The 27,808-nt window shown below is 44.7% G+C and overlaps 1 protein-coding gene and 1 long non-coding RNA gene across 4 annotated transcripts in view; both read right to left on the reverse strand.

Moving 5' to 3' along the window:
- Positions 1 to 5,955: 5,955 nt before the first annotated feature.
- On the reverse strand, positions 5,956 to 9,281 carry LOC115838057. Its single transcript, XR_004033114.1, has 2 exons — positions 8,837 to 9,281; positions 5,956 to 7,529 (listed from the first exon to the last, which is right to left on the reverse strand). It is a non-coding gene; the product is annotated as an uncharacterized LOC115838057 (long non-coding RNA).
- Positions 9,282 to 19,683: 10,402 nt separating this feature from the next.
- Positions 19,684 to 27,808, reverse strand: part of TMEM176B (transmembrane protein 176B) — a 34,174-nt gene continuing 26,049 nt past the window's right edge. For 2 of the 3 annotated variants that reach the window (XM_030826142.1, XM_003270912.4), the window contains exons 2-7: positions 24,759 to 24,967; positions 22,355 to 22,465; positions 21,939 to 21,995; positions 21,483 to 21,710; positions 20,451 to 20,570; positions 19,684 to 20,020 (exon numbers count right to left, since the gene is read on the reverse strand). In XM_030826142.1, coding sequence (XP_030682002.1) covers positions 19,928 to 20,020; positions 20,451 to 20,570; positions 21,483 to 21,710; positions 21,939 to 21,995; positions 22,355 to 22,465; positions 24,759 to 24,962 — 813 coding nt within the window. In that variant the 5' untranslated portion in view covers positions 24,963 to 24,967 and the 3' untranslated portion in view covers positions 19,684 to 19,927. The remainder of the gene's footprint in view (positions 20,021 to 20,450; positions 20,571 to 21,482; positions 21,711 to 21,938; positions 21,996 to 22,354; positions 22,466 to 24,758; positions 24,968 to 27,808) is intronic. The other variant, XM_003270916.4, reaches the window with a different exon arrangement.

Raw genomic sequence — 27,808 nt, forward strand, 5'->3', positions numbered from 1 at the left:
AAAAAGTCAAACAAACAAAAGGAGTACATATAGTGTATATGGTGTGATTCCACTTACTCTAGAAAATGCTCACTACTCTATAGTGACAAAAAGCAAGTCAGTGGCTGCTCGGGGATGGGGGTGAGAAGTGTTGGGAGGAAGGACTGACAAGGGTCATGAGGATATTTTGGGGGGGGGCAATGGATATGTGTCAAAACTTATTAAATTGTACACTTTAAATACGTGTATATAGTTCATTGTATGTTAACTGTGCCTCAATAAAGATACATACACACATGAAGTATAATTAAATTAGTGCAGAGAAGACTCTAAACAGACATAAGTTGTTAAGACAAATTACTTGAAAATTGGGGTGAGTGTGGGGTGAGGTTGGTGGAAGGAAAGACAAAGTTAGGATGAAGAGAAGTGGGTTAAACGGTACAAATATGCACTTAGGTAGAGGAATAAATTCAATGTTTAATAGCAGAGTAAAGTGATTATAGTGAAACGAAAATATATTGTACTCATGAGATGGACACCCTAAATGCCCTGACTTGATCATTGCATGTTATATACATGTAACAAAATTTCACATGTACTCCACAAATTTGTACAAATTTTTAAAAGTAAAAAATAAATTTAAAAAAGAAGGAAAAAGAGGGAAAATACTGCACTAAAAACAAAAACAAATATTAAAATTCCACAATAAAAATATTTAAAAATGTTAAAATCACTCATTTCTGTCATTGGTTTTACACGTTTTTACAATTTGTGCATCATGGCTGCTGTTCTAAGAAGTTTTATGCACCGTTAAGCAATTATGTCCAATCCCAGAATTGGGAAGGGATATCTTTGGATAACTTTCTGAACCCCGGAATGCTTTTATAAATGTTATGTAGGTTTTGGTCCACTTGCCACAGTTATAGTCAGCGTTGCTGGTTCTGACTGCTTGGCAACATTTTTGTAACTTTTACAATTTTGTCTCTAGCTCTAGGTAAGCTATTGAATCAGTCAGGATGCCTTCTGTTTCAGGTAAGAGAAGCTCAACTTCTACTGAGCCTAAGCCAAAAAGGCAATTCCTCACATGACCAAAGTCCAAAGATTTTACCTAGATTTTAGTCATGGCTCAGATTCTCCCTCTCTTCCCCTTCCCTCCTTCCCTCTCCTCCCCTTCCCTCCTTCCCTCTCCTCCTTCCTGCCCCTCCTTCCCTTCTCTCCTCTCCTTCCCTCTCCCTACTCGTTTTCTCCTCCCCTCTCATCATTTCCTCTTCTCCTTCTCCTCTCTGCTCCCTCTCCTCATCCTTTCCATCTCCCTCTCTTCCTTCCTTTCTCTCCTCCCCTCTCATCATTTCCTCTTCTCCTTCTCCTCTCTGCTCCCTCTCCTCATCCTTTCCATCTCCCTCTCTTCCTTCCTTCCTCTCCTCCTCTCCTCTCTCCCCCTTCTCTGCCTCTCTCTCCCTCTGAAAACTGGAATACGACAAGGATGCCCACTCTCACCACTCCTATTCAATTATGGTACTGGAAGTACTAGCCAGAGCAATCAGGCAAGAGAAAGAAATAAAAAGCATTCAAATAGGAAGAGAGGAAGTCAAAGCATCTCTGTTTTCGGACAATATGATTTCATATGTAGAAAACCTCATAGTCTCTGCCCAAAAGCTCTTACAGATTCAAGACAAACAACTTTAAGAAAGTTTCAGGATAAAAACTCAATGTACAAAACTTAGTAGCATTTCTATACACAAACAACGTCCAAGCTGAGAGTCAAATCAAGAATGCAAGCCCATTCGTAATAGCCACACACACAGAAAAAATAAAATACCTAGGCATTTTCAAATACCTTTCAATAAAATATCTTTCACCTCCTTAACCAAGGAGAGTTTTGTAATTCTCAACCCCAGTGAGGCGAAAGATCTCTACAATGAGAATTACAAAACAATGCTCAAAGAATTTAGAGATGACACAAACAAATGAAAAAACATTTCATGCTCATAGATAGGAAGAATCAATATTGTTAAAATGGCCATACTGCCCAAATCAATTTACAGATTCAATGCTATTCCTATCAAACTACAAATGACCTTTTTAAAGAATTAGAAGAAACTATTCTGAAATTCATATGGATCCAAAAAAGAGCCCAAATAGTCAAAGCAATCCTAAGCAAAAAGAACAAAGCTGGAGGCATTACATTACCTGACTTCAAACTTTCCTAGAGAGCTACAGTAACAGAAACAGCACAGTGTGGTACAAAAACAGACATATAGACCAATGGAACAGAATAGAGAGCCCAGAAATAAAGCCACACCCCTACACCCATCTGATCTTCAACAAAGTCAACAGAAACAAGCAATGGGGAAAAGGCATCCTAGTCAATAAATGGTGCTGGGATAACTGGCTACCCATATGCAGAAGATTGAAACCGGACCTCTTCCTTACACCATACACAAACATCAACTCAAGGTGGATTGAAGACTTAAATGTAAAACTAAAACTACAAAATCCTAAAAGAAAACCTAGGAAGTACAATTCTAGACATAGACCCTGGCAAAGATTTCATGACAAAGATAACAAAAGCAATTGCAACAAAAACAAAAATTGACAAATGGGACCTAATTAAACTAAAGAGCCTCTGCACGGCAAAAGAAACTACCAACACAGTAAACAAACAACCTACAGAATGAGAGAAAATATTTGCAAACTATGCATCCAACAAAGGTCTAATATCCAGAACCTATAAGGAACTTAAACAAATTAACAAGCAAAAACCCATTTAAAAATGGGCAAAGGACATGAACAGACACTTCTCAAAAGAAGTCATATACATGGCCAACAAGCTTATGAAAAAATGAAGATTACTAATCATTAGAGAAATGCAAATCAAACCCACAGTGAGATACCATCTCACACCAGTCAAAATGGCTATCATTAAAAGTCAAAAAGTTTGGGAGGCCGAGGCGGGTAGATCATGAGGTCAGGAGTTTGAGACCAGCCTGGCCAACATAGTGAAACCCCATCTCTACTAAAAATACAAAAAATTAGCTGGGCATGGTGGTGGATGCCTATAATCCCAGCTACTTGGGAGGCTGAGGCAGGAGAATCACTTGAACCTGGGAGGCGAAGGTTGCAGTGAGCCAAGATAGTGCCACTGCACTCTACCCTGGGTGACAGTGGGAGACTCCATCCCAAAAAAAAAAAAAAAAAAGTCAAAGAGTAACAGATGCTTGAGGTTGTTAAGAAAAGGGAACGTTTACACACTGCTGGTGGGAATGTAAATTAGCTCAGCCCCTGTGGAAAGCAGTTTGGTGATTTCTGAAAGAACTTATAACAGAACTACAATTTGAACCAGCAATCCCATTACTGAGTATATACCCAAAGGAATATAAATCATCCTACCATAAAGATGCACACACGCATATGTTCATTGCAGCAATATCTGTGATAGCAAAGACCTGGGATCTACCTAGATGGCCATCAATGGTAGACTGAATAAAGAAAATTGCTACATATATACCTGTATATGGACTACTATGCAGTCATAAAAATGAGATCATGCCTTTTGTGGCAACATGGATGGAGCTTCAGGCCATTATCCTAAGCAAACTAACACGGGAACAGAAAACCAAATACCACATGTTCTCACTTACAAGTGGGAGCTAAACACTGGGCACACATGGACACAAAGAAGGGAACAAGAGACGCTGCGGCCTACTTGAGGGAGAAAGGTGGGAAGAGAGTGAGGATCAAAGAACTACCTATTGAGTACTATGATTATCGCATGGGTGATAAAATAATCGGTACACCAAATCCCCATGACACACAACTTACCTGTGCAACAAACCTGCACACATATCCCTAATCCTAAAATAAAAGTTGGAGAAAAAAACAACAGATGTTGGCATGGATGCGGTAAAAAGGGAAATTCGTATAATCTCTATGGAAAAGAGTGTGGAAATTTCTCAGAGAACTAAAAGTAGATCTACCATTCAATCTAGCAACCCCACAACTGGGTATCTACCCAAAGGAAAGAAGTCATTACATCAAAAAGACACTTTCACATATATGTTTATTGCAGCACAATTCATAACTGCAAAGATATTAAACAAACCTAAGGGCCCATTAACTGATGAGTGGATAAAGAAAATGTTTTATATATGTGTGTGTGTATATATATGTATGTTATATATACACACATGTATATGTGTATGTATAACATATATACCATAAGATTTTATATATACACCTGTATATACACATATATACATATACATATATTATATATAATATATATATTCACCTTACATAAGATAAGCCAGGCACAAAAAGACAAACATCACATGTTCTTTTTTTTTTTGAGACAGAATCTCGCTCTGTCACCCAGGCTGGAGTGTAGTGGCATGATCTTGGTTCACTGCAACCTTCGCCTCCTAGATTCAAGTGATTCTTTTGCCTCAGCCACCTAAGTAGCTGGGTTTACAGGTGCGCGCCACCATGCCCAGCTTAGTTTTGTATTTTTAGTAGAGATAGGGTTTCACCATGTTGGCCAGGCTGGTCCCGAACTCCTAGCCTCTAGTGATCTACCCACCTCGCCTCCAAAAGTGCTGACTTTACAGGTGTGAGCCACCACACCTGGCCCATATGTTCTCACTTATATGTGGGAGTTCAAAAAATTTGATCACATGGAAGTAGAGGGTAGAATGATGGACACCAGAGGCTGAGAAGGATGTGGAGGGCAGGAAGGTGAAGAAAGGTTGGTCAGTGGGTACGAATATACAGTTAGATAGAAGAGTAAGTTCTAATGTTCGATAGCAGAGCAAGGTGACTATAGTTAACAATAGTGTATTGTATGTTTCAAAATAGCTAGGAAAGAGGACTTGAAATGTTTTCAACACATGGAAATGATAAATACTCCAAGTAATGGATACCCCTAATAGCCTGATTTGACATTACACATTCTGTACATTTAATAAAATATTACATATACTCCATAAATACGTATTTTATGTATCGATAAAAACTTCTTTAATTTACAAAAAAAATCCCAGGACTCAGTCTTATGGGACGGCCTTGGATTACAAACCCATATCTGAACCATCACTGTAGCCCCAGGGATAGAGCATACCAAGTCCCTGTGGTGCAAAGAAGATTAAGTTAGAGTCACTTAAAACCCAAGGATGGAGGAGGGAGGAATAATGTTTTCAAAGAAAAATCAGGGGCCTGTTCCAGGAAGGAGCAGAACAGAGGCAAAGCTGCGACAACAACCAATGTTTACTAAAGTCTTTCAAGAAAGATTAATCATTTATTTATTGATAATCTTGGTGCACACTAGAGCAATGTAATTTGGGAACTTATTTATGCATAATTTAAGTAAATGTGTCCAATTTCTAAGTTATTTGGGGTTTTCTTTACAATTTTTAAATGTTTAATTTTTTTCTACCCCTTCATGCAGTAATTCCTGGAGTGAGTGAATTTTAGAATTCAAGTCCAAAATTATTTCCTCTCAAAATCCTGAGGACATTGCTCTGTTACCCAGTTTCTGTTAGGTCTGATGCCAATCTGATTCTTACACCTTGGTAAGTCACCTAGCTGCTGTTGTTATTATCGCTGCTGTTGTTGTTTAAGTTTTGGAGTCTTCTTATCCTTGGGGCTCTGGAACTTCATATATATGAGTCTAAGTGAGTATTTTTTTCCTACTTACTGTGCTTGCATTAGGCGATCTGTTTCGCTCTGCAAACCAAAGTCTTCCTTAACTCTGTGCAGCTGCCTTCCCATGCCTTCATGTTTCCTCTTTGTTCTGTTCTCACTCAGAGATACCTGCCCGTGGATGTCCAATCTCAGATTGCCCTCTTGAATTGTTAACTTTTCGCTAATATTTTATGCCACTTTCTCTTTTTCATCATTTTCTAAGTCAAGGGTTTTTGGGGGGAGTTTGGGTGGTTTTTGTTTGTTTGTTTTGTTTTTTTCCGTTTGTTTGTTTTTTGGTTTTTGAGACAGAATCTCACTCTGTTGCCCAGGCTGGAGTGCAGTGGTGCAATCACAGCTCACTGCAGCCTCACACTCCCTGGGCCCAGGTGATCCTTCCCTTTATGCCTCCCATGGAGCTAGGATGCAGTCCCAAGCTACAAGCGCATGCCACCATGCTCGGCTAATTTTTGCAATTTTTTTGTAGAGACAGGGTCTCCCTGTGTTGCCCAGGCTGGTCTTGAACTCCTGGGCTCAAGTGACCTGCCTGCCTCAGCCTCCCAAAGTGCTAGGAATACAGGTGTGAGCCACTGCGCCCGGCCAATACAGGGTTTTTTAACTTCAGCAATTTTATTTTCAATCTCTAGGTAACTCTTGTCTTCTAATTGTCTCTCTATATAGCACGTTCTTATTGTTGATAGATGCACGAGACTGCCATAAACTATAGTCTTAATCTCACTGAAGATGTTGTTTGGACCTTCTCCTCTTCTGCTGCTCCTAGGGTCTGTTTTTCCATAGGCTCATGCGGTCTTCTACTGTTCACCTGTGTGGTGAGCCCTGGCCTTCCATTCATCCTTGCAAGTGGAGTAGGTAGTCAGACACCTGCTGCCTCTGCCCTCGTGGAAACCCTCCTGGTACCCTTCTCCCAGCTGGGGCAGTCTGGTTAAGGACTCTGAGTCTGTCAGGCGGGGGTTTCAACCCCCATAATGTCCAAAAAATGGGACTTTGTTCTGCAGTGTCACAGCCCTATTTAAACTTATCTCTCACCAGATAGATTGCCCAGTTCTTCCAGTGAAGGGCTGTTTGCCTTGTCCTGACTGCACTCCGGCTTCTCTTGTGAACCAGGTCATTCAGTGGATCCCAGGATGTCACATGGTTGTCTCGTTTTAAAGAAGTAAAATGACCAAAGCGGATAGGTTTAGTCATAAAGCCAGAATGGTTCTAGTTAAAGATGATAGAAAGGATCTAGGGGAAGTCTTCAGTTTTAAAAAATTTTAATGATTTTATTTAAATTTTTTTTTATTAGAGAATATTCAAAACATACAGGTGGGCCACACCTCAAAAGTACCCCCACACACACCTCACCTTCTAGATGCTCGGTTTCACTCCCTACAGGCAGTCGGTGTTGCCACTTTGGGTGTTTCCATCTGAAACTATGCTATGCATTTACAAACATATATTTACATATTTGTGTGTATTTGCATACATTGCAAAGAATATATACAATGTTATGTTACACAAGTTTTTGTAACCCGAATTTACTCATAAGGGAGTGATAAATTAGGGGAATGATGGCAGTATAACGTAGAGGCAGCATTAGTGCGTTTATGTGATTTTTTTCCCGGTACTGTATATTATGCAATGTTTTATCCCAAGAAACACGAAGCTCACTATTCAGCTCTTACCGGCAGGTGGCGCCCTCTGGCTGTACGTGATGCCCACTCCCCTCTCCTTTCTCTTGGATCAGTTCTGCTGTCTTGGAGGTGCTTTTCCATGCTTCTGGCTCATCTTTGCACGATTTCCACTTGTGTCCATGACTCAGCTGACTTCACTCTTCCTTACAGCGCTTTCCTCAAGCTAACTTCACCTTATTTCTAAAAGTAAAGAGGTTTCTTTTTTCTTTTTTACTACAGTGTTTCTACATTTATAAGAAATTTAACTTGTCTCTCATTGTACTAATATTTGTATTAAGACTGGTTTTTTGCTTTTGTCAGCGCTCTTCACAAAGCACTAATTTTCAACAACGTGATCCAACCATAACTCTCTCATAAGTCTGTTGTTTTTAACATGAAATATTTAAGGAATGCAAGATTTTTCAACAATATATAAATGTTACAGCAGAAATGTCCATACTGTTCCCCATCACCACTACCCACACTCACTTTTAAAATAAATCATAGCACACTCTACACACTGAGTTGGGTTTACTTTTTTTTTTTTTTTTTTTAGATGGAGTCTTGCCCTGTCGCCCAGGCTAGAGTGCAGTGGCGCAATCTCAGCTCACTGCAACCTCCATCTCCCAGGTGGTTCAAGCGATTCTCCTGCCTCAGCCTCCTGGGTAGCTGGGATTACAGGTGTGCGCCACCACGCCCGGCTAATTTTTGTATTTTTAGTAGAGACAGGTTTCACCGTGTTAGTCAGGCTGGTCTCAAACTCCTGACCTCGTGATCCACCCATCTCATCCTCCCAAAGTGCTGGGATTACAGGCGTGAGCCACTGCGCCCAGCCTTGCTTTTATTTTTTAATGAGATGAATACATAAATAGCCTCTTCATGCTTTTTTCAGCTGCAGAGTGCAGGTATTAAGAGGTAAATGGGATCCAGCATTCTGATTTGATTCTGCTTCTCTAGCACAGACGTTAAGATAGACTCTTGGGGATTCAGCGTTCACAGGCACTAAGTTACTCCACCTGGATTTTGTCTGCAGAGTGAATTATCTAGACAAATAAACTACACATTTTATGTATATGTATATATATATTTGCAAAACTTGAGTTTATATTCAGCTTTTTAAGGAACAGAACACTTGCTTGAAGTGAGTTTCCCCAAAGTATCGGAATGCCTGCCACACTCACCTCTCCCCCATTACATGGTATTTCCTCATAGTTCAGATTGGCAAGTGCACTTGGGGTCACCCCAGACACATACCTTGCTCAGGAGCCTCTGAGTGCAGCTCCTAAATATCTGGGGCCTAGAGCCTAGACAACCCACTTAAGTGCTAGTTACTATACCTAGTCTCTCAGCCTATTATAAATTGAGACTCTTTCAACTGCATGTGTCGTAAGCAAAAGATTGCATAATGATCATATACTAAAATGGTCAAGGCTCAATCTGGCTTCAAGCACTGCTGAATTCAGAATTCAAGCAATACAATCAGGTGTGAGTGGTTTTTTGTTTTTCACCTGTCAGCTCTGACTTCCAGGTTGTCTTCATTCTGAAGCTCCTGGGGTGGTCTTTGGCAGCTCCAAGTGGACTTTTCACGGGGCAATGACGGCTGCCACAGCCCCAGCTTACATCCATCTAGGTTCAAGTTCAGTGAGAAAAGCAAGAGCCAGTGCTGGTGGCATAACCCAGAAGCCCAAAGATTTACTCTGATATAACCCATTCAGGCCATGTGCCCACATTTGAAACAATCTCCATGGCCCGGGGAAAATGATCTGCAGTTTGATTTAAGTTTGGGTCACAGGCTTTATCCCTGGAACTAAGGACAGAGCCCCACCGTGAACACTTAGCCTGATAAAAAGGAAAAGGTAGATCCAAAAATGGAAATCTAGGGCTGTTATTAGAAGCAAAGAGAATGTATGCAGGGCCATTTCTTGTTAGATTCTATGCTAGCACTAACTCGATGGTTCTCAAAAAAAATTTCCCCACCACAAAAATTTCAACCAAGAATGGTGGTGTAACTTGAGAAAGTCCCTAGATGATTTCACAATATCTCCGGGTGCAAAAGTTCTCCCAGCTCACACCAAGAACCACTGGCCTACTCGATTATTCCCCAAATATGTCCTGTTGATCACATTGCAAACTGTTCAATACAAATGGCTTAAACAAACTCCACGTACAGCTGGAAAAAATAATTCATTCCATTTATTGATTCATCCAACAAATATTTAGAAGCTGTCCTCCCAATTCCCTCTAATATCTCTTTTGTGTATACAAGGCAGGAGGATTTGTTTGCCATTACAATTTATTGCTGACTTCCAAGTTTATATATACCAAATGCTGCTAAACTCCAGGCTAACATGTCCAAATGCCTTCTCAACATCTCAGCCTGATCTCTCAAAATCCTCTCATATTTAACATGCCCCAGATTGAACTCCTGTTTTCTGTCATTTAAAAATGTTCCCTCCATAGTCTTCCATGTCTTGGTAATTAACAATACTTTGAGCCCAAAATTTGGAAGCTGTCCTTTACTCCCCTTCTTTTCTTACAACCCACATTCATCCTGTTTGGGAATCCTGTAAGTTCTGCTGCCCAAATATATTGAGAATCCAATCACTTCTTGCTACTTCCACTGCCACCATCCCGGTGCAAAACACATCAGTGCTTGCCTGGATTATCACAAGAGCCTGCTCAGTGTCCTTTGCCCTTTATCCCTAGCTCAGTATTCAGGATTCATCCTTCTCACCCACCCACCCACCCCCAATTCCACACATTCCCAGTTACAAAAGGCTCTAGAAGGAATTGTAACAAGAGGCATCTAGCCCTACCTTTGCTGAAGAAGGGCAAGGCCCATCTCCTGGGGTTCCTGGCTCCTGCAGCCTCAGCATGGCCACATGTCCCTGCATCTGACTCCTAGGACCACAAACGCTGACATACAACTGGTGCAGGGTTAGGATGTGGGAGGCCCCCTGGACATCTCAAGTAGCCGCACGTCAGTGACCATACAGACCCTTCTCTGACTCACTAACCCACTGAAGCCACTCATGCACCCTCCCATCCTCATCTCCACAACCACCAGCCAGTGTGCATGTCATTTTTTCTGAACGCAGCCTCCCAGATTTTGTTAACTTCACAAGGAAATCTTCTGGACTGCGGAAGAGATCACCAAATGAGTGAAACAAAATTATAAGATGCTGCTCCCCAGGCTCACGAACCTGATCCAGAGTAGCTTCTCTCTGTTCCTGGGCTGGCTTCAGGAACAGGCATGTGATGAGGGCACAAAAGACTAGACAGTAGGAAAAAGTTCCAGAAGCGCCAGGCTTGGCAGTTATCTGTCCTGACCAAGAAGACGTTTGGTGAAGAAGAAAACAGCCAGCCACCAGAGCTGTTACTTTCAAGACAGACTTGGGCTTTCATATCTAAAAATATGGAGGTCTGGAGGCCTAAATCATCTAAACATAATAATGTCATTAAATTAGAAATCAATAAGATCTAGTGTAACTCAAGTATTCATTTTTTAGCACTGCAGTAGCCCAAAAGCCTTAAAAAATACTCACTACAAAAAAGCAGAAAATTCTGGACACAAATAGTTATTTTAAATTTTTGTAAATTCATTAAGAGCAACTGTCAATTTCTGTTAATTTGTTAAAAACTTGAGTTTTCATGGCTACATAGAGGACAGAAGAAAAACTGAGTGCCAACACAGGTGGAAAACAGATTTAGGTGCTTATATGAAACCAGGATATTCAAATTATTCTATTTTCTGGCCGGGCACGGTGGCTCCAGCCTGTAATCCCAGCACTTTGGGAGGCTGAGGCGGGCGGATCACTTGAGGTCAGGAGTTCGAGATCAGCCTGGCCAACATGGTGAAATCCCATCTCTACTAAAAATACAAAAATTAGCTGGGTGTGATAGTGGGCACCTGTAATCCCAGCACGTTGGGAGGCTGAGGCGGGCGGATCACTTGAGGACAGGAGTTCGAGATCAGCCTGGCCAACATGGTGAAATCCCATCTCTACTAAAAATACAAAAATTAGCCGGGTGTGATAGTGGGCACCTGTAATCCCAGCACTAGGGGCGATCAGAAAAAAAAAAAAAAAAAAAAAAAAAAAACCTGTAATCCCAGCTACTCAGGAGGCTGAGGCAGGAGAATCACTTGAACCTGGGAGGTGAGATTGCAGTGGGCCATACTCCAGCCTGGGTGACAGAGTGAGACTCTGTCTCAAAAAAAAAAAAAAAAATTATATTTTCAAGGGAAAAATAAACCCCAAAAGAATTTTGCCCGAAACAAACTGTGGCAAGGACACTACCATGGTTCTGGATAGAAAGGAAAGACTCTCCTGAGAAACTGTGGGCATTATAGCTCACAGATTTAGGTGCTTATATGAAACCGGGATATTCAAATTATATAGATTTGGGGCCCGCCTTAGTTTAGATTTCCCCGAAGCAGACTATGGCAAGGATGTGGATACACGTAATTTATTTTGGAGATGATCCTGGAGATCACAAGTGAGGGAGTTAGGAGAGTGAGAAAGAAAAGGAGGAAAAAAGAGCATGTGCACTATGGGCTTAATCCACTAGAAATCTTTTGAAAAATATGTAGAATTTATAGCCGAAACGTATGATACCAAAAAATCTCAATCTGGGAATTTTTTAAATCCTAAACTTACAGTGATCCCAGGTTTCTGGCAGAAACAAACTAAAATCTTCTCTGAAAAAAGTACATTCATCAACCTAGGTTCCAAATATATCCCACAGATAAAGTTCCAACAAACATGACGTCAAAATTTTTTTTTAAATTACAAAACATATAATTAAATATTTTTATATAAAAATCCCACAGCTAACATCAATGGTGAAAGACTGAAAGCCTTTTTGCTCATATCTGAAATGAGATGAGGAGGTTTATTCTTGCCATTTCTATTCCATATAGTACTGGAAGTTCTAGCCAGAGCAAGTAGGCAAGAAAAATAAATAAAAGGCATCCAAGCTAGAAAGGAAGAAGCAGAAGTATCTCTGTTCTCAGACAACATGATTTAATATGTAGAAAACCCTAAAGATTTCAAACTTAGACACACACACAAAAAAAATCTGTTTGAACTAATAAGTAAATTCAGCAAAGTTGCAGGATACAAAATCAACATTCAAAAATCAGTTGCAGGACCAGCTATGATGGCTTATGCCTATAATCCCAGCACTTTGGGAGGTTAAGGTGGAAGGACCACTTCAGTCCAGGAATTCAAGGCTGTGGTGAGCTATGATTACACCACTGCACTCCAGCCTAGGCAACAGAGTGAGACTCTGTCTCTTAAAAAAAAAAAAAATAGATGAACCTGAGTGGACTTTTCTCATGACCATGCTAAAACCTCCACCCAGGGAAGTTACAGTTTCCTGTTCATTGTACGCGACCTATATGCTGGCATGAGGACTCGTGCAGCTGAGAATCCTCTGCATGTGATGACGATGACGCACCCTCTCCACCGCCCCATAAGCCCCCCTGTCACTTTCCGTCGGGGAGGCATGGCTTTGGAGAATACCCTCGGTGCTCTCCTCACTTGTACGAAGTACAAGGCCTCCCATTAATCAAAACCTGAGTTCCCGCTAAAAGTCGTTTGTTACTTGGCAAGTGAACAAACCTCGTTTTTAGGGGTAAAACGGGAGGAATAGATTAAACCAGTAAGAAAGCGAGGAGTCAAGGGAGGGAGGTAAATGAGATAAATCCTGAAGTTCATAGCAGCACCTAGTGAAAGTGAATTCCTACTTCAGGAGGGGATTTTTTTGTACAGTTGGCAGTTTTCCGAATACTTTGTTGCAATTTTTTGTGTGAGTGCTTCTTTGGATCTGAGGCTCCAGGCTTTCTCTGTGGAGTCTGAGACCACAGGGCCTTATGCCATCCACTAGAAATATCTGTAAAAGCAGACTCTAGGTTTTTGCAGAGGCAAGAGGCGGTCCAAAGAATTTTCCCAGTACAAGAAAGTCCTCTCCTTTCTGCCATTTCATATTCCCCTCCTCTAGAAACACTTTTCCAGGTTTTCCTGGTTGACCCAGGCAGCTAAGGTAGCAGAGGGCAGGGTAATTCCCAAGTGCCTCCCACACTGAGCAACAAAATTAGACACCACCTATCACCCACATCACATGAGCAAAGGCTATGAACGCGGAGCCCAGACACCACTCCCTCTGCAGCTTTCCTGCGGCCAGTCACTTCTGGAAACCTTGCCCTGCATCCCTCTTCCTTGTCTCAGCTGGAGGGGGGCGAGAAGACCAGTGGGAAAGCAGCAGGGAAGAGGAGTCAGCCCTGACCCCAGTTCCCTCCCCAGCTCCTCCCCGTCCGTGCAATCTGAGTCTCCTCTGGGAGAGAGGCAAACCAGGATCCAATAACTGCAGTTGGTTTGGTGTGGTTTGGTTTGGTTTGGTGTGGTGTGGTGTGGTGTGGTGTGGTGTGGTGTGGTGTGGTGTGGTTTGGTTTGGTTTGGTTTGGAGTCTCGCTCTGTCGCCCAGGCTGGAGTGCAGTGGCTCGATCTCAGCTCACTGCAACTTCCACCTCCCGGGTTCAAACCATTCTCCTGCCTCAGCCTCCCAAGGATCTGGGACTACAGGCATATGCCACCACGCCCGGCTAATTTTTTTGTATTTTTAGTAGAGACAGGGTTTCACTGTGTTAGCCAGGATGGTCTCGATCTCCTGACCTCGTGATCCGTCCGCCTTGGCCTCCCAAAGTGCTGGGATTACAGGCTTGAGCCACTGCACCCAGCCTATAGCTGCAGTTTTTAACACGAAAAGGATTGGGCCTAGAACACTGAATGTGAGACCATTGTAATGACGGAGTTGTGAAATCTAGAATCTGTCCAGATGTTAAAGAACCCAAGATTCGATGGCGAATGAGTGAGTTGACAAAATACAGTTAAAAGAAGTGACTAGAAAATAAAAAAAAAAGAAGAAGAATCATTTCCTGTTTATACTCTGAATGGTTTTAAATCCTTCAATAAATACGTTGCACACAAATAGGCTTGAGATTATCTGCATGCCCTCGTGCCAGGGCCATGAAGTCATGCCCATCTGTGTCTGTGCAGTTTTACCACCAAGACTGAGCTGTGCAAACAGACAAATAGCTGTCAGCTTTTCCAAGTAAACAGAAGCAGAAAGGAAGAGTGTCACATCTGACTTTCTACAGAGCACAAAGATTCAGACTTCTAAGGCTATTCACTGGAGGGGAGAGGGGGAAGGATGGGAAGAGGAGACAGGAACAGAGGAAGTGGGGCCGGGAGAGGGATCAGATAGAGGGGAAACCATCTTCACTCAGAGGCTTGGAAACTCCAGGGGAAAAATACAGAAGTTGCCAGGCAGAAAGGGGCCATTTTGTGCAACAACAACCCAGGGGGAACAAAGAAAAAGAAAAAAGAAAACCACCAAGTTGACTTTTGTCTACCAGAATAAAAAAAGGAAAAGAATTGCTGCTGGATCTAGCCATAAAAGGACTAACTTAGAGACACTGAAATACAGGAATTAATACTATCTTCAGCTAAGGAAAGTAAGGAAAGAGGCCACTTTTTACATTTAATTTCAGTATTTCAAAACCACTAGAGTTGTTTTTTTTTTTTTTTTGGCAGGGGGTGTAGGGGACGGAGTCTCACTCTGTCGCCCAGGCTGGAGTGCAATGGCGTGATCTCAGCTCACTGCAACCTCTACCTCCCAGGTTCAAGCAATTCTCCTGTCTCAGCCTCCCAAGTAGCTGGTACTACAGGTGAGCGCCACCATGCCCAGCTAATTTTTGTATTTTTAGTGGAGACGGGGTTTCACCATGTTAGCCAAAATGGTCTCTATATCTTGACCTCATGATCCACTCGCCTTGGCCTCCCAAAGTGCTAGGATTACAGGTGTGAGTCACCGCGTCTGGCCACCACTAGAATTATTTTGTAAAACTCCAAGGTTAACAAGTTCGTGAAAAGAATGAAAACAAAGAGGTTAAATTCAAAGAGCCCTGTTATGTATCTGAATTCTTTCCCGCAAACTACCTAACTGTAATATTCATACCAGTGCCCCTCGAAATGTACGAAGCACATATAGTGCCTGGGACCTTGTGAAAATGCAGGTTCTGACTTGGCTGGTCTGGGGTGGAGGAGATTTTGCATCTCTAGCCGGTTCCCAGGGTTGCCCATGCAGGCCAGTGGGTCACACCTTGAGCAGCAAGAATTGAGACCACCCACTGGCTGCCAAACTTTTTCTTTTACAGAATATAGAAGTGAAAAAAAATCAACCTTTACCCCCTAGTCTCTAAAAAAAAAAAAAATTGTTGCTTATTGACTGAATATTTATTAATAACCCCTAGAAGGCTGAATACAAGAAAAGCGTAGCTCCCACCTTCCTCCAGCCCATGGAGAAGCTCAGGATTATGAGCCCAGAAACTGTGACATCTTCCCTCCCCTCCAGTCTGGACCAGGTGTGTCCGCATGCCACCTGCTCTGCTAGTGCCAACAGGTCAGCACTGTGCCATCCCATGGGGAGTGTGACCTGCATAGAGAATCCCGTGCTGTGCCCCCAAAGCCCTCATGATTATAGAGAACAGAGTAGAGTTTCTACTGCTCCTTCATTATCCCTGGCCAGGCTCTCCCTCCTTCACCTCATCTGCTCCAGTGACACATCCCAAGGAACAGACATGCCCAGTTTGAGACAGGGCAGCTCCTGCAAAGCGCCACTCTGGGGTAGCAGAGTCATCTGCCCTACGTGGAAACAGAAAGAAAAGGTCCCAGAACGGAGTGGCAGGGCCTTGCTTCAAGACAGAGAGGACATTCAGCAGGAGCTGCGAATGTCAGCACCCCAAGGTCATCAGGGCAAGATAACGAACAGACTTAAGTGGCCCCAAATTTCCAAGTATTTCTCCTTCCTCTTTTTGACCATATAGCTGGGCGCTTGACAGAAAGGCATTTCAGAAGCCTCTCTCGGCCTCAGACAGTTTTGGCTGATATCCAAAGCAGGAAGCAGAAGCTGCTCTTTCTGGCTTGTTAACATCTGAGCTCCCGGAAGAGATTATACCAGAAAAGCCTGGGAGATTTACTGGAAATTATACTAGAGGAGACTGTGCTAGAAATGCCTGTGATTATAGAGATTATGCTAGAAGAGATGTTGTGAAGACAAAGGGGGTGGGGTGCCCCTCAGGAAGCACTTAGGGAGTGGGGAGGTGTCCTGGAGACCCTGAGGAGTCAGATGTGGAGGGAGAGGAGAGGCTGGTGGGACCAGGCAACACAGGGCGACGGTGGCCTGAGGATGTGATGAGACCTCAGGGTGATGTGCCAGGAACAGCAGCTCCTGGGAACTGCAGCTTTCAGCTGTGGCAAAGGCAGGTGTGGTCCCACACCATGAGAGGCACCCCTTTATGGGGAACCCGGGGGGCTGCACAAAGGGCTCCTTAACATTAAACAAGGAAGGGATTTTGAAAACGCAGTGCTGGGGCACACCTAATCCCCCTCCCAGGCTGTCTCAAGCTGTCTCCCGTCTCCCAGTGTCTGAGTTTGCTAGGGCTGCCATAACAAAACACCGACTGAGGGGCTTAAACAGGAGAAATTTCTTTTCTCTCAGTTCTGGAAGGCCAAAGTCCAAGATTTGGCACCAGCGGAGTTCCTCTGAGGCTCTCCTTGGCTAGTAGATGCCGTCTTCTCCCTGTGTCCTCATGTGGCCTTCCCTCTGGGCCTATCGGCCTTCTAATTGCCTCTGATATGACATGAGACATATTGGATGAGGGCCCACCACAATGACCTCATTTTAACTTAATTACCTCTTTCAAGACACTGTCTCCAAATACAGTCACATCCTGAGCTACTAGGGGTTAGGGCTTCAACATATGAATTTGGAGGGGACAAAAATTCAGCCTCTCACGCCCACCACCTCCCACTCTACCCCAGAAGCAAAAAAGGTTTCCTTCCTGCCTCAAGGACTCTGGTACTCTCCAGGCTTGAGGACCAGCCCTCTGTCCATGCTGCAGTATAGATTGAGATCTTTGTAGATGGAGTTCTGAATGTCAACATCTGTGACAACTAAAAGACAACCCCCCCTGCCCAACTTTGGCCACAGTTCCTTGCAGTCAGGGTGGTGAGTGGGCAAGTAATTCAGTCCTATCAAATGTGCCCATGGACACTGAGGTCTTAGCAGCCCTGCCCACTCTGCGTTCTCATGGCTGTTCATGACATGAGCAACGGCAAGCTCAGGGTGCTCTGCCCCTGAATGTCTGCTACTTTGCATTCTCCTTTCTCATGTCCCTTGTCTTCCTACAGTTCTTCAGCAAGCACACCACCTTCCTGCCTGATGCATCGCTAACTTGGCAGTCAAGTAACATTCGTTCTTTGTAGTCAAGGGTTTATGCCTCACCTCTTAAGCAGACTGTAAACTTCTTAGTGTCAGAAGCTCTGTCTTAAGTCTGTGTGTATCATAACCCTGCACACAGCAGGACATGGTAGTCAGGAACAGTGAAGGGTCTGAGATCTAACTGTACATGCAGGTCAACAAGTCAGTCTGCCACAGTTTCATGGGTGCTGGTAGAAGCCACAAAACCCCGAGTTGTGACAAAGAACAATTTATTACACACGGCAATAGCAGTGGCCACAGTAGCAGCATTTTCGCACGGGTTCTAGGACCCCAGTTCCCACAGACAATGCAAAGAGGCATTGCAGGTGACACCAGCACAGCCAGTGGGCTGGGTTCTAGAAAAGGAACCCTGAGCTTAAGGAATCTGATTCTTTTATAACAGGTGACCATGCCTGTCCTTTGGTCCAGAAGAAGACACTATTTTCCAAGGCTGCCCACTAGGAGGTGAGAACATCTTTGAAAAGGCAGTCAGTGCCACTGCTCACAAGATGTGTGGAAACATGCGACCTGGGGAAAGGCAGCCATCCACACTTTTTGATGGGTTAAGCATTCCCTGAAGCCTGGCTAAGTGAGGCCCCACAGGTTCTTGCCCTGCTAATGGGTCTCTTTCCACATTATCCACTTCAACCCAGCTTGGCTTCTGGGCTCAGCTACTTTACATTTGCCTGTTTAGCAAAGAATTGGGGGCTTCCATTACTCCATCACTGGGGGTAAAATAAATGTTGAGGTTCAGGAGATTCTAAATTTCCTCTGAGATTCTAATGTCTTCTTTATTGGGGACTGAGGGAGGGACTGCAATGGTTCTGAGTCTAAGTTTTTCTGCCTGATGATTTGTGGGCTCTGGACCCTGGGGAATGAGGAAACCAGCTGGCTACACACCTGCTGCTCATCCAAGGCTGGCTCCCCTGGGAAGGGATTCTTGAGCACTCCACACCCCTTGACAGCGAAACAGAACGTAACATTCTACACTGCAAGCTCCTACAACGGGGCCAGCAAGCTTTGTGTGTAAAAAGCCTAATAGTAAATATTTTATGCTTTGTGGGCCATTCAGTCTCTGTTAAGACTCCTCAACTCTGCCCTTGTAGCACAAAAACAGGTACAATGTGTAAAGAAATGGGTGTGCTTGTGTTTAGATAAATTTTTATTTACAAAATTCAATGGCAGTTTGGATTTACCCCTCAGGCTGTAATCGGCTGACCCTGTCCATATTCTGAACACACTCCTGTCTCGCAGGCTTCTTTACAAGCCTCTATGTAAAGCACAGGCTGGTGAGGGCCCCAGGGAGAGCAGCACCGCCCTCGGCACAGGCCCCCACTCCAAGTCCTGTGCGGGAGCAGGTCTCGCCCAGCTCAGCAGCTCTGCACCTGTGTGGCGCCACTCTGCCAAGAGGGAAGGTGCAGGCCCTGCAGCCCATCGACTTGGACCTGAAGCCCAGCCCTGTGGGGCTGCTAAGTCATGAAACTGACCTCATGGAGACTTCATAAAGCCCCTACCAGCTTTCCTGCCCTTCAGAAATGCTTACATCTATATATTTATATCTTCATATATAAAGAAAATGGAAAAAGTCAAAATCAATTCGCTAGCATTTACAATGAAAGGAAAGAAGACTAAGGATGTGTTTATGTGTGTGTGGAGAGAGGAAAAGAGACAGAACCAACACTAGCTACTGCAAACGAAAAAAGAGAAAGGAAAGAGATAGGGAGGGAGGGGGCAACAATCTCGTTCCATGCTCCACACAGTTCTCTTAAGTCTACAGGCTGAGGCTGTAGGAGCCCAGACAATCTCAGCAGGTTAAGAAGATTCTAGGCCCACTAGACTTACACTTTACACTGAATTGAAGAAAATCATAAAAGGGGGTTTTGCCACCTGGATGTAGAGCAGAACATAATTAAATTTAATCTTCTTGGGACAGTGTTTCAATGGGATAAATCAGCTCCCATTTAACCTCATACATAGCGACACAAAGGCCTTTCACAGCACACGAGGTGTATAAACAAAGGGAAACCATATCTTTCTGGGCAAAATTGCTTTTCTGGATTGTTTATTATGTTTAATCAGCATTGTGGAAAATGCAACAATATCTGTTCATGGACTTGAGAACCCCCGAGTGGGAACAGCAGGTGCCAATGTGGGGAGAAGAAAGGAGGAGGGTCTGGACAGCGGCCATAGGGGAGGCAAGTGTGAGGAGCCAGGAGTGGGGGCCCTGGGCTGCCCTAGACAGGGGCATGCAGGCACCTCATGGGGTCTTTGGCGGCTCACAGGACAATGGCAGTGGAGGTCTGCTCCTTAGAGGGCGAAGGGGGCACTGAATTCTCCCCCAGTAGACTCTTCTCTGATCCTTCCTCATTCTGGAAAAAAAGAAAAAAGAAATCCTTAGGGGAAAAGGATGCAGGCAGAGTTAGCATCATAGAACTCAGAAAGCAGAAAAAGGAAAGGAGGAGGGAAAGGAAAAGGTGACAGGAAACGCAGAGCAGGCAAAAGAAAACAAGGTGGCAGAGGAAGCGGAGTCAGACGAACACCTGGGACAGGGCAGAGGGGAGAGTGGGGAGATCAGAGCAGGGGAGGGCGCAGAGAGGCACAGGGCAGTGAGAGCTGGCCCAGGACCGTGGTGATGGCCACATTCCCCAGATAGCAAAGGGGAGAGCTGCATATGGAAAGAAGCTGAGGGGCACCAGGCCCAGCCTCAGGTTCGGATGCCCCTGGCCCCACACTCCTACCTGTCCCACACACTCACCACCCAGACTCACACTGCCCAGCAGCCCCTCCCCGACAACTCACCAGGGGCTGGGAGCTCTGGCCACACAAGTTTCGAAGACCTACTCCCAAGGAAGCCAAGGACACAATGACCTTCAAGACACAGACAGCCAGGAACAGGGCACGGACTGCTGTGAACAACTTCTGGAGATAAGGGAAGAACAAAGACAGTCAGGTGTCAGCTACTCCAATGCTGCCCACATCACCACCCTCTCCACCCACCCAGGCACTGACTCTATCCAGCTTGCAGCTCCCACCACAGCTGACTGTGTTTCCAGCCACAGCTTCCAACCCGCTGGCTTGTCTGCAGAGTGACCTTATCACTCCCTGTCAAGAAGTGGAGACTATTCCTTCAACCCGTAGAATCTGGAAGGGCCTAGGACTGCTTTGGCCCCAGTGAAAGTGACACTATACAGTGACAGAGAAGCCCTTAGCTGGTCTGGCAGCTTCTGCTTTCTGTCTCCTGAAATGCTTGCAACTAGGGTACTCCCCATTGGAATCCAGTTTCTGTGCTATGAGAAGCCCAAGCCAAGTGGAGAAGCCATCACTGGCTCTTGCTGACAGCCCCCGCTGAGCTCCGGACCATGCAACTGCATCATCTCAGACCTCCAGCCTCGGCGAGCACTTGGATAACTTCACCCCCATCTGACTGTAACTGCATGAGAAAACCCGTGAGTGAGGATGGCTCATCTGAATCCAGCCAACTCACAGCACTGTGAGAAATAATAAGTTGTAATTTTAAGCCATTACATTTTGGTGTGGTTTTAAATTAAGTAATGGAAAACTGGGATACCAACACACCAGAAAAGCCAGAAGGGTGGCCCGCTATCTCCTCTCTCAAATGTGTCCTCTTTGTTCCTCATCCTCCTTGATTCAGAGAATCTTTGTGTCATGGGGTCTGAGAAATGTCTGTAGCTTACATTAAAACCTCCTGAGTGAAAGACCCAGCATGAAGTCCAAGCTCAAAGAGTCTACGTCTCTGTCCTCCAGGGCCCCCAGCTCCCTAGGAACAAAGAGCTGTGATGGGTCCCCGAAGCCTGGACTCTTCCTGCTCACCCTCAGCATCTGCATGTAAGCTCTACACTCCTCCTTCTGCCATTGCATCTCTTGACGTTGCTGCCTCCAAATGTACTCAGTGGTAGGGATGACAGAGTCCGAGGGATCACACACAGTGTCGATGTATAAAAAGGGTTCAGCTTGCCAGATGAAGCTATTCATGCAGAGGATAACAGCAGCCATAGCTGTAGCAAAGCCTGCCAGGGTGAGCAGGCTGGATACATAGCCCTGGAAGAGAAAGAGGGTCAAGACACAGGCTCCTTCAATCGGTGGAAGAGTCATGAGGTCCCCACCTCAAACCCATCTCCTCTTCCCCAGCCCCTGTCCAGGAAACCCTCTCCTCCCCTCCAAGAAAGACCCCAAGATATTGACAACCAAAGGGCAGAAGACAGATAATGGAGCAGAACTCAGGAGGGGGTCAGTGAACAAGGTGGAGAGAGGGTGTCCAAGACTCACAGCAAGTTTGCCCGGGTACTTCTCATGGACAATGGCCCCAGCTCCTGCTGCGATCACCTGAAAAGAGACACCAGAAAAAGGCCTCTAGTTTCCTCTTCTGAATTGGTCTATCATCACCCTCCAACCAGCAGTTCCCAGAGTAGCCAATGTGAAGCAGGATCCCAGGGACAGACAAAGAACTTTGACACACAGATAGGATTCCACCTATACCTGCCCCGCCCCTCCCATCTGTCTTCAAGAGAAAAATGGAAGCGACAGGGTTTTAGCTACACCCCAGAGCAGCCTCCTCATGGCCAAAGGCTATTTGGCCTCAGAGACTTTGGTTGCTTCCCCAAAGCCCCAACCGAGATCCATAAGCGCCTTCTTGCCCATCACCACTTGCCTCCCTCCAGGCTCACAGCCTGTTCCTTACTCACCACAGACCCCGCCCAGAAGGCACAGCCTGAGGCACTCAGCACAGTCCAGGGCCCCAAGCTGAGACACACTCCAAGAGCACAACTCACAACCCCCAGCAATATCTGAGTCACCTGCAAGACAGGATGAGAAACCAGGCCCCTTCCCGTGAGCCCACGTGCCCCGGCTGCCCCGGGAGCAGCTGCCTGGCTCCTACCTAGGTGGCTCTCCTCTCCTTTTCCTCTGCCTTGACCTCTCTGCAGCTCTGATTCTGGAAGGTTCTGTCCCCTTAAAATCCATGAAGCAGCACTGGCCTGGGTCTCCCCTCACCCTTCTCATAGGCTTGGCTATTTATCCTTCATCAATTTTTCCCAACTTCAACACTTTCTCATCCCACCTGAAGATTCCCACTTTTTCCCCCCATTCTCCTTCAGAGGTCCCATTGTCCCATCCAAACCCCCAGCCTGAACCTGAGCTTCTGGCCTATCCTTTCTCTTCAGATCCAGACACACACTCTTGAGGGCTCTGTGGCAGACACAAAGATGTGCCTCTAAGACCCCCTTCAAGAAAGGGCTTGTTTGATTGCTGACAGCCTGCAGTTGTCAGCTCCTTCCGGGTCACCCTAATTTTTCAAGCTGAAGACACACACCGAGGAGGGCCCCCCAGCCAGTGATTAAGCAAGACAGTGGCTCAAGGGCCATCTTCACCCAGTGTGGAACTCCTGCAGTGGGCAACCTTTGCCTGGGCGCTCCCCACTAGCCTGGCAGAGTCTGCATTGCAGCCTGATGGTTCCTCCTGCCCAATCCTGCTCCCCCTCTTTTCATTTCATAGGTGTCATACCCCAATAAGCCGTTCACACACCCAACTCCGACTCAGAAGAGAACTCCTCTTCTTCCTGGAAAACCCAACTGTCACCACCTCCACATCCTACCGGCATCTCGGATTTGTCACATCCAAATCCCCTACTACCACACACACACACACACACACACACACACACACACACACACACCTCCCGAATGTCTGCTCCTGCTGACTTTCAGGGCTCCGATCTCCTGGTCGCCCACACTTCAACCCTCTGCATGCTGTGGATACTTCTCTTTCCTTATGCCCCAAACCCCTTCACTCCCATGCCATGGAGGTCTGCGAAGGACAGGGACTCCTTTGTCTCCTCACCATTCCTGCTATGATTATGCAAGTGCAGACCCTCGATCCTTCTCACCTGGATGCCTCCTGACTCTGAGGCAGGTTCCTGCTTAGAATCCATCGACAGCCTTCTCACTGTCAAAGCTGATTCAGGACAGACTCCTCACCTGGTCTTTCAAGATTCTCAGCAATATGGCCCCAAATCACCCATTCATGAAGCCCATTCCCTTTACTCTTAACCACTATAGAACTTGCCCTATGCCTTCTGGCCTCTTTGCCTTTGCTCCTGCCATTCTTTAACCTGGAATTCTTTTTTGTCCATCTTCCACCTCTGTCTATACCTATTCCTTCTCCATTCAGGGTTCTCCTGCCCTCAAGGATGTCAGATGTGCTTCTCCCTCGCCTGATCTACCTTTAGTTCCAGTCATTAGTGTAGCTGCTGTTCCTTCTGATGGTCACTGAGTACTTTTAGATATAGCCCAGGGATTCTCTCTGTAGCTTGGCCTGCAGTGCTGAACACATTGCCTTGCACCTGTAGGCTTTCAGTCCATGTGGGATCAATGAAACTGAATTAACAGCCTCTAGACTCTTCTTCCTGTTGCCCTACCTCTGGCTGGGACTGACTCCTCTGCACCAAAGAGGAGGTTGATTCTTCCTTTTCATCCAAATTTCTGTGGGGATACTTACAACTTTTTCCTACACAGGATGAGATATAAATAGTGATTTCTCATGTCCCTCTCATGGGAATTCAACCCATTTTCCTCTTTTGCATCCTATTGAAGAAGGAGAGTTTCCATTGTGAAAGCTGAGCCTACAAATGGGGTCATTCTTGTCACACTCAACTAAAACAGAGTCGAGAGGCCAGGGGCAAAAAGCACTCGGGGCACAAAATGTTGCTCCCAAAATGTAATTCTCTACAAATCAGGCTGCTGAAGCTGCCTGCTGCAACCTGAAACCAGCTTTATCTACAGCTTCTGACCTTGCTACAACTCTAGGATTAGTTTTACCCACACCATCGCTCACCCATCAGAGCTCGCCAGCTCCCCAAAACCTATGAGCTTTCATGAAGGGCAATATGTAACATTTCTCCTTTTTATAAGCCTCTAACCTTCTCTTTGTTCTAAAGATGTACTGGAGACCACCTGGTCTGTGTGTATGCCCCAAAATGCAATTCTCTCCTCCCAAATAAAACGTTTTAATTTTGAAGATTTGGCTCTATATTTTAATTGACCTCATCACCTCGTTAATGTGCCCCCCAACCCCGCACCAGCCCAGTCTTACCCCTAGAGCCAGCTGCTCATAACCAATCCTGGCTGTGGAAGGCACAGTGTCCCCAGGGTGAAAAAGAAACTTCTTCAGAGAACCTCCAGCTTTCAGCAGTTGTGTCAAAGCTGACTCCTGGTGGATGTGGACGTTGATGTGGGTGGGCTGGGATGACCTAGAGGCCATAGCAACTTCATTCACAATCACCGTGTTTTGGGTCATCCTGCCTGCCAGGGAGAAGACATATAGAAGTGAGGTCTGGGAACTAGGTGAGGGAAAAATACACAGCACAGGTGAAAGGAGAGAAATAGTGTCTTTGTCAAGATCCCAGTTGGGCACAATGGCTCACGCCTGTAATCCCAGCGCTTTGGGAGGCTGAGGCAGGTGGATTACCTGAGGTCAGGAGTTCAAGACCAGCCTGGCCAATGTGGCAAAACCCCTTCTCTACTAAAAATACAAAAATTCGCACGGTGGTGCGCGCCTGTAGTCCCAGCTACTCAGGAGGCTGAGGCAGGAGAATCACTTCAACCCGGGAGGCTGAGGTTGCAGTGAGCTGAGATCTTGCCACTGCACTCCAGCCTGGGTGACAGAGTGAGACTCCATCTCAAAAAAAACAAAAACAAACAAACAAACAAACAGTGTCTTTGTCAAGATCCAAAGGGTCTTCCCAGTGCAGAGATCAATGTCACTGTGACCTTAGTGATTTTACACATAAAAAAGTTAAGAGCTACAAAAGGGTTTATATACCTTTAAAACCTTATCTCTCATCTTTTTCCCTCAATCACCTATTTGCCTTGCAGATGGAAAGTAATATTATTAGTTTCTTATAAAACCTACCATGACATTTTTGCATACAAAAGTGTGAAAAAGTATTTCTCCCCCCTTTTCCCACAAATAGCAGCATACTATACACACTGATTTGCATGATGCTGTGATCACATGATCATATGTTTTTAGAATAATCCTACATGAGTCCATAAAATGTGTCAACCTAAATAACAGAGAGAGGCTCTCCAAAAGAAAATGAGATTTATTCTGGAATAGGGCATTGCAATGAGAATATGCTTACCATAGTAAATCATGTGCACATTCAGGGAGGTAAAGGAAGACAAAAGTTTTTAAAGGAAAAAATGGGGAGACTTACATAATCTCTTTGAGATGATCATCCTTGGCTACAAGGATCAATAACAAGGGTGACACCAGTCCAGGGTTAGACAGGCAGTTGCTGGCAGATGTCCTCACGGAAGTATTGTTTGTGTAAGGTTGTCATTTTACAGAGTCCTTTGTGATGATTTTTGTTACCAGGTTATTTACGCATGAGAATCCTGCCTTGTGGGCTTTCCATTTTCAGATTTTTTTTTAACTCAAGTGACTCAATTACGATTCTGACAACTTTCACAAAAGCTTCTTCACTCATTTGTGTAACTGCATATATTTTGAGAGTATGAATTCCTCATAATTTATTTAAGTGGTTCCCTATTGGCAGACATTTAGGTTATTTCCAATCCTTTTCCATTACAGACAATGTGGAATTGGCAGGGCAACAGGAATGTGCATTTGCAATTTTAGTAGATATTGTCAGTTATCCTCCATGGAGGTGGTAGCAATTCACATGCAGGAGGCAAACTCTTTTATCTTTTTCCTTTTATATGGGGAAAAATGCATGGATTTTAATCAATTTTATGTAATAAAATGTTCCATTTTAAATGTATATCTCAACGAGTTTTGACAAATTTATACATTTGTGTGATTACAGCTACAATCAAGATATAGGACATTCCTACACAGCAATACATTCCCTAAAGCCCCTCCCCAGGAAATACCCCCAACCACTGGCCATGAGCAACCACTGACCTGCTTTCTGTAACGATTTCCATATACTTTTAATCCATGGTTCTCTTTTATTTATTTACTTATTTTATTATTTATTTATTTATTGAGACGGAGTCTCGCTCTGTCGCCCAGGCTAGAGTGCAGTGAGTGGCATGATCTCGGCTCACTGCCAGCTCCACCCAGGTTCACGCCATTCTCCTGCCTCAACCTCCTGAGTAACTGGGACTTACAGGGGCCCGCCATCAAGCCCAGTTAATTTTTTGTATTTTTAGTAGAGATGGGGTTTCACCGTGTTAGCCAGGATGGTCTCGATCTCCTGACCTCATGATCCTCCCGCCTCAGCCTCCCAAAGTGCTGGGATCACAGGTGTGAGCCACCGCGCCCGGCAGATTCTCTTTTTTTAGAGAGAGAGATGGGGCGTTGCTTTGTCGCCCAGGGTGGTCTCAAACTCCCGGACTCAAGCAATCCTCCCACCTCAGCCTCCCAAAGTGCTGCAATTACAGGTATGAGCCACCACGCCTGGCCCATAGTTCTCTTATTATGAGTGAGGTTGATTGTCTTTTCATATGTTAAGGGCCATTTTTATTTCTTCTTTTGTGAGCTCTCCGTTCACATCCCATATCCTTGTTTCATTTTGTTTTGTTTTGCTTTTTTCTATGGAAGTTCTTTATCTATTCACAAAATTACCATTTGTGATATGCGTTTCAAATGTTTCTTTACAATTTGTAGTTTATTTTTTGACCTTGCTTGTATTTTCATACAATGCATATTCTATTTCATTCTATTTATGGTGTCTAGCTCTTATACTTTTAAAGGACTTCCCCGTTTCAAGATTATAAGATTATAAAATAATCTTCCATATTTTCTTCTAAGTGCCTTTATGCTTTCAGTTTTCACTTTTAAATGTTGACCATCTGGAATTTGGGAGCTGGGTGACCAACCTTGGCCGTTGGGAGACATGGATCCAAGTTCTGTTACTGTCATTCAGATGTTTAACTTCTGAAAGATACGTTCCATTTGTGGAAAATACATCCTCTTTTTCTCAGTGATTTAAAATTCTCTCCTGAGCAGAAATGAAGTTCCCCTACAATGTAGGCCTATTCTAGTCCTTATATCCTGCCCATTGGCATGTCTCATGGGCTAGGCATCATTACCACAATTTTAACATGGAGCTTAATGCTAATCGGGCTGCTTCATGATCCCCTCGTGTGGTTTTTCTTTCAGAATTGTCATGG

This window comes from Nomascus leucogenys, chromosome 13 (assembly GCF_006542625.1).
Source record: "Nomascus leucogenys isolate Asia chromosome 13, Asia_NLE_v1, whole genome shotgun sequence".
Classification (NCBI taxonomy): domain Eukaryota; kingdom Metazoa; phylum Chordata; class Mammalia; order Primates; family Hylobatidae; genus Nomascus; species Nomascus leucogenys.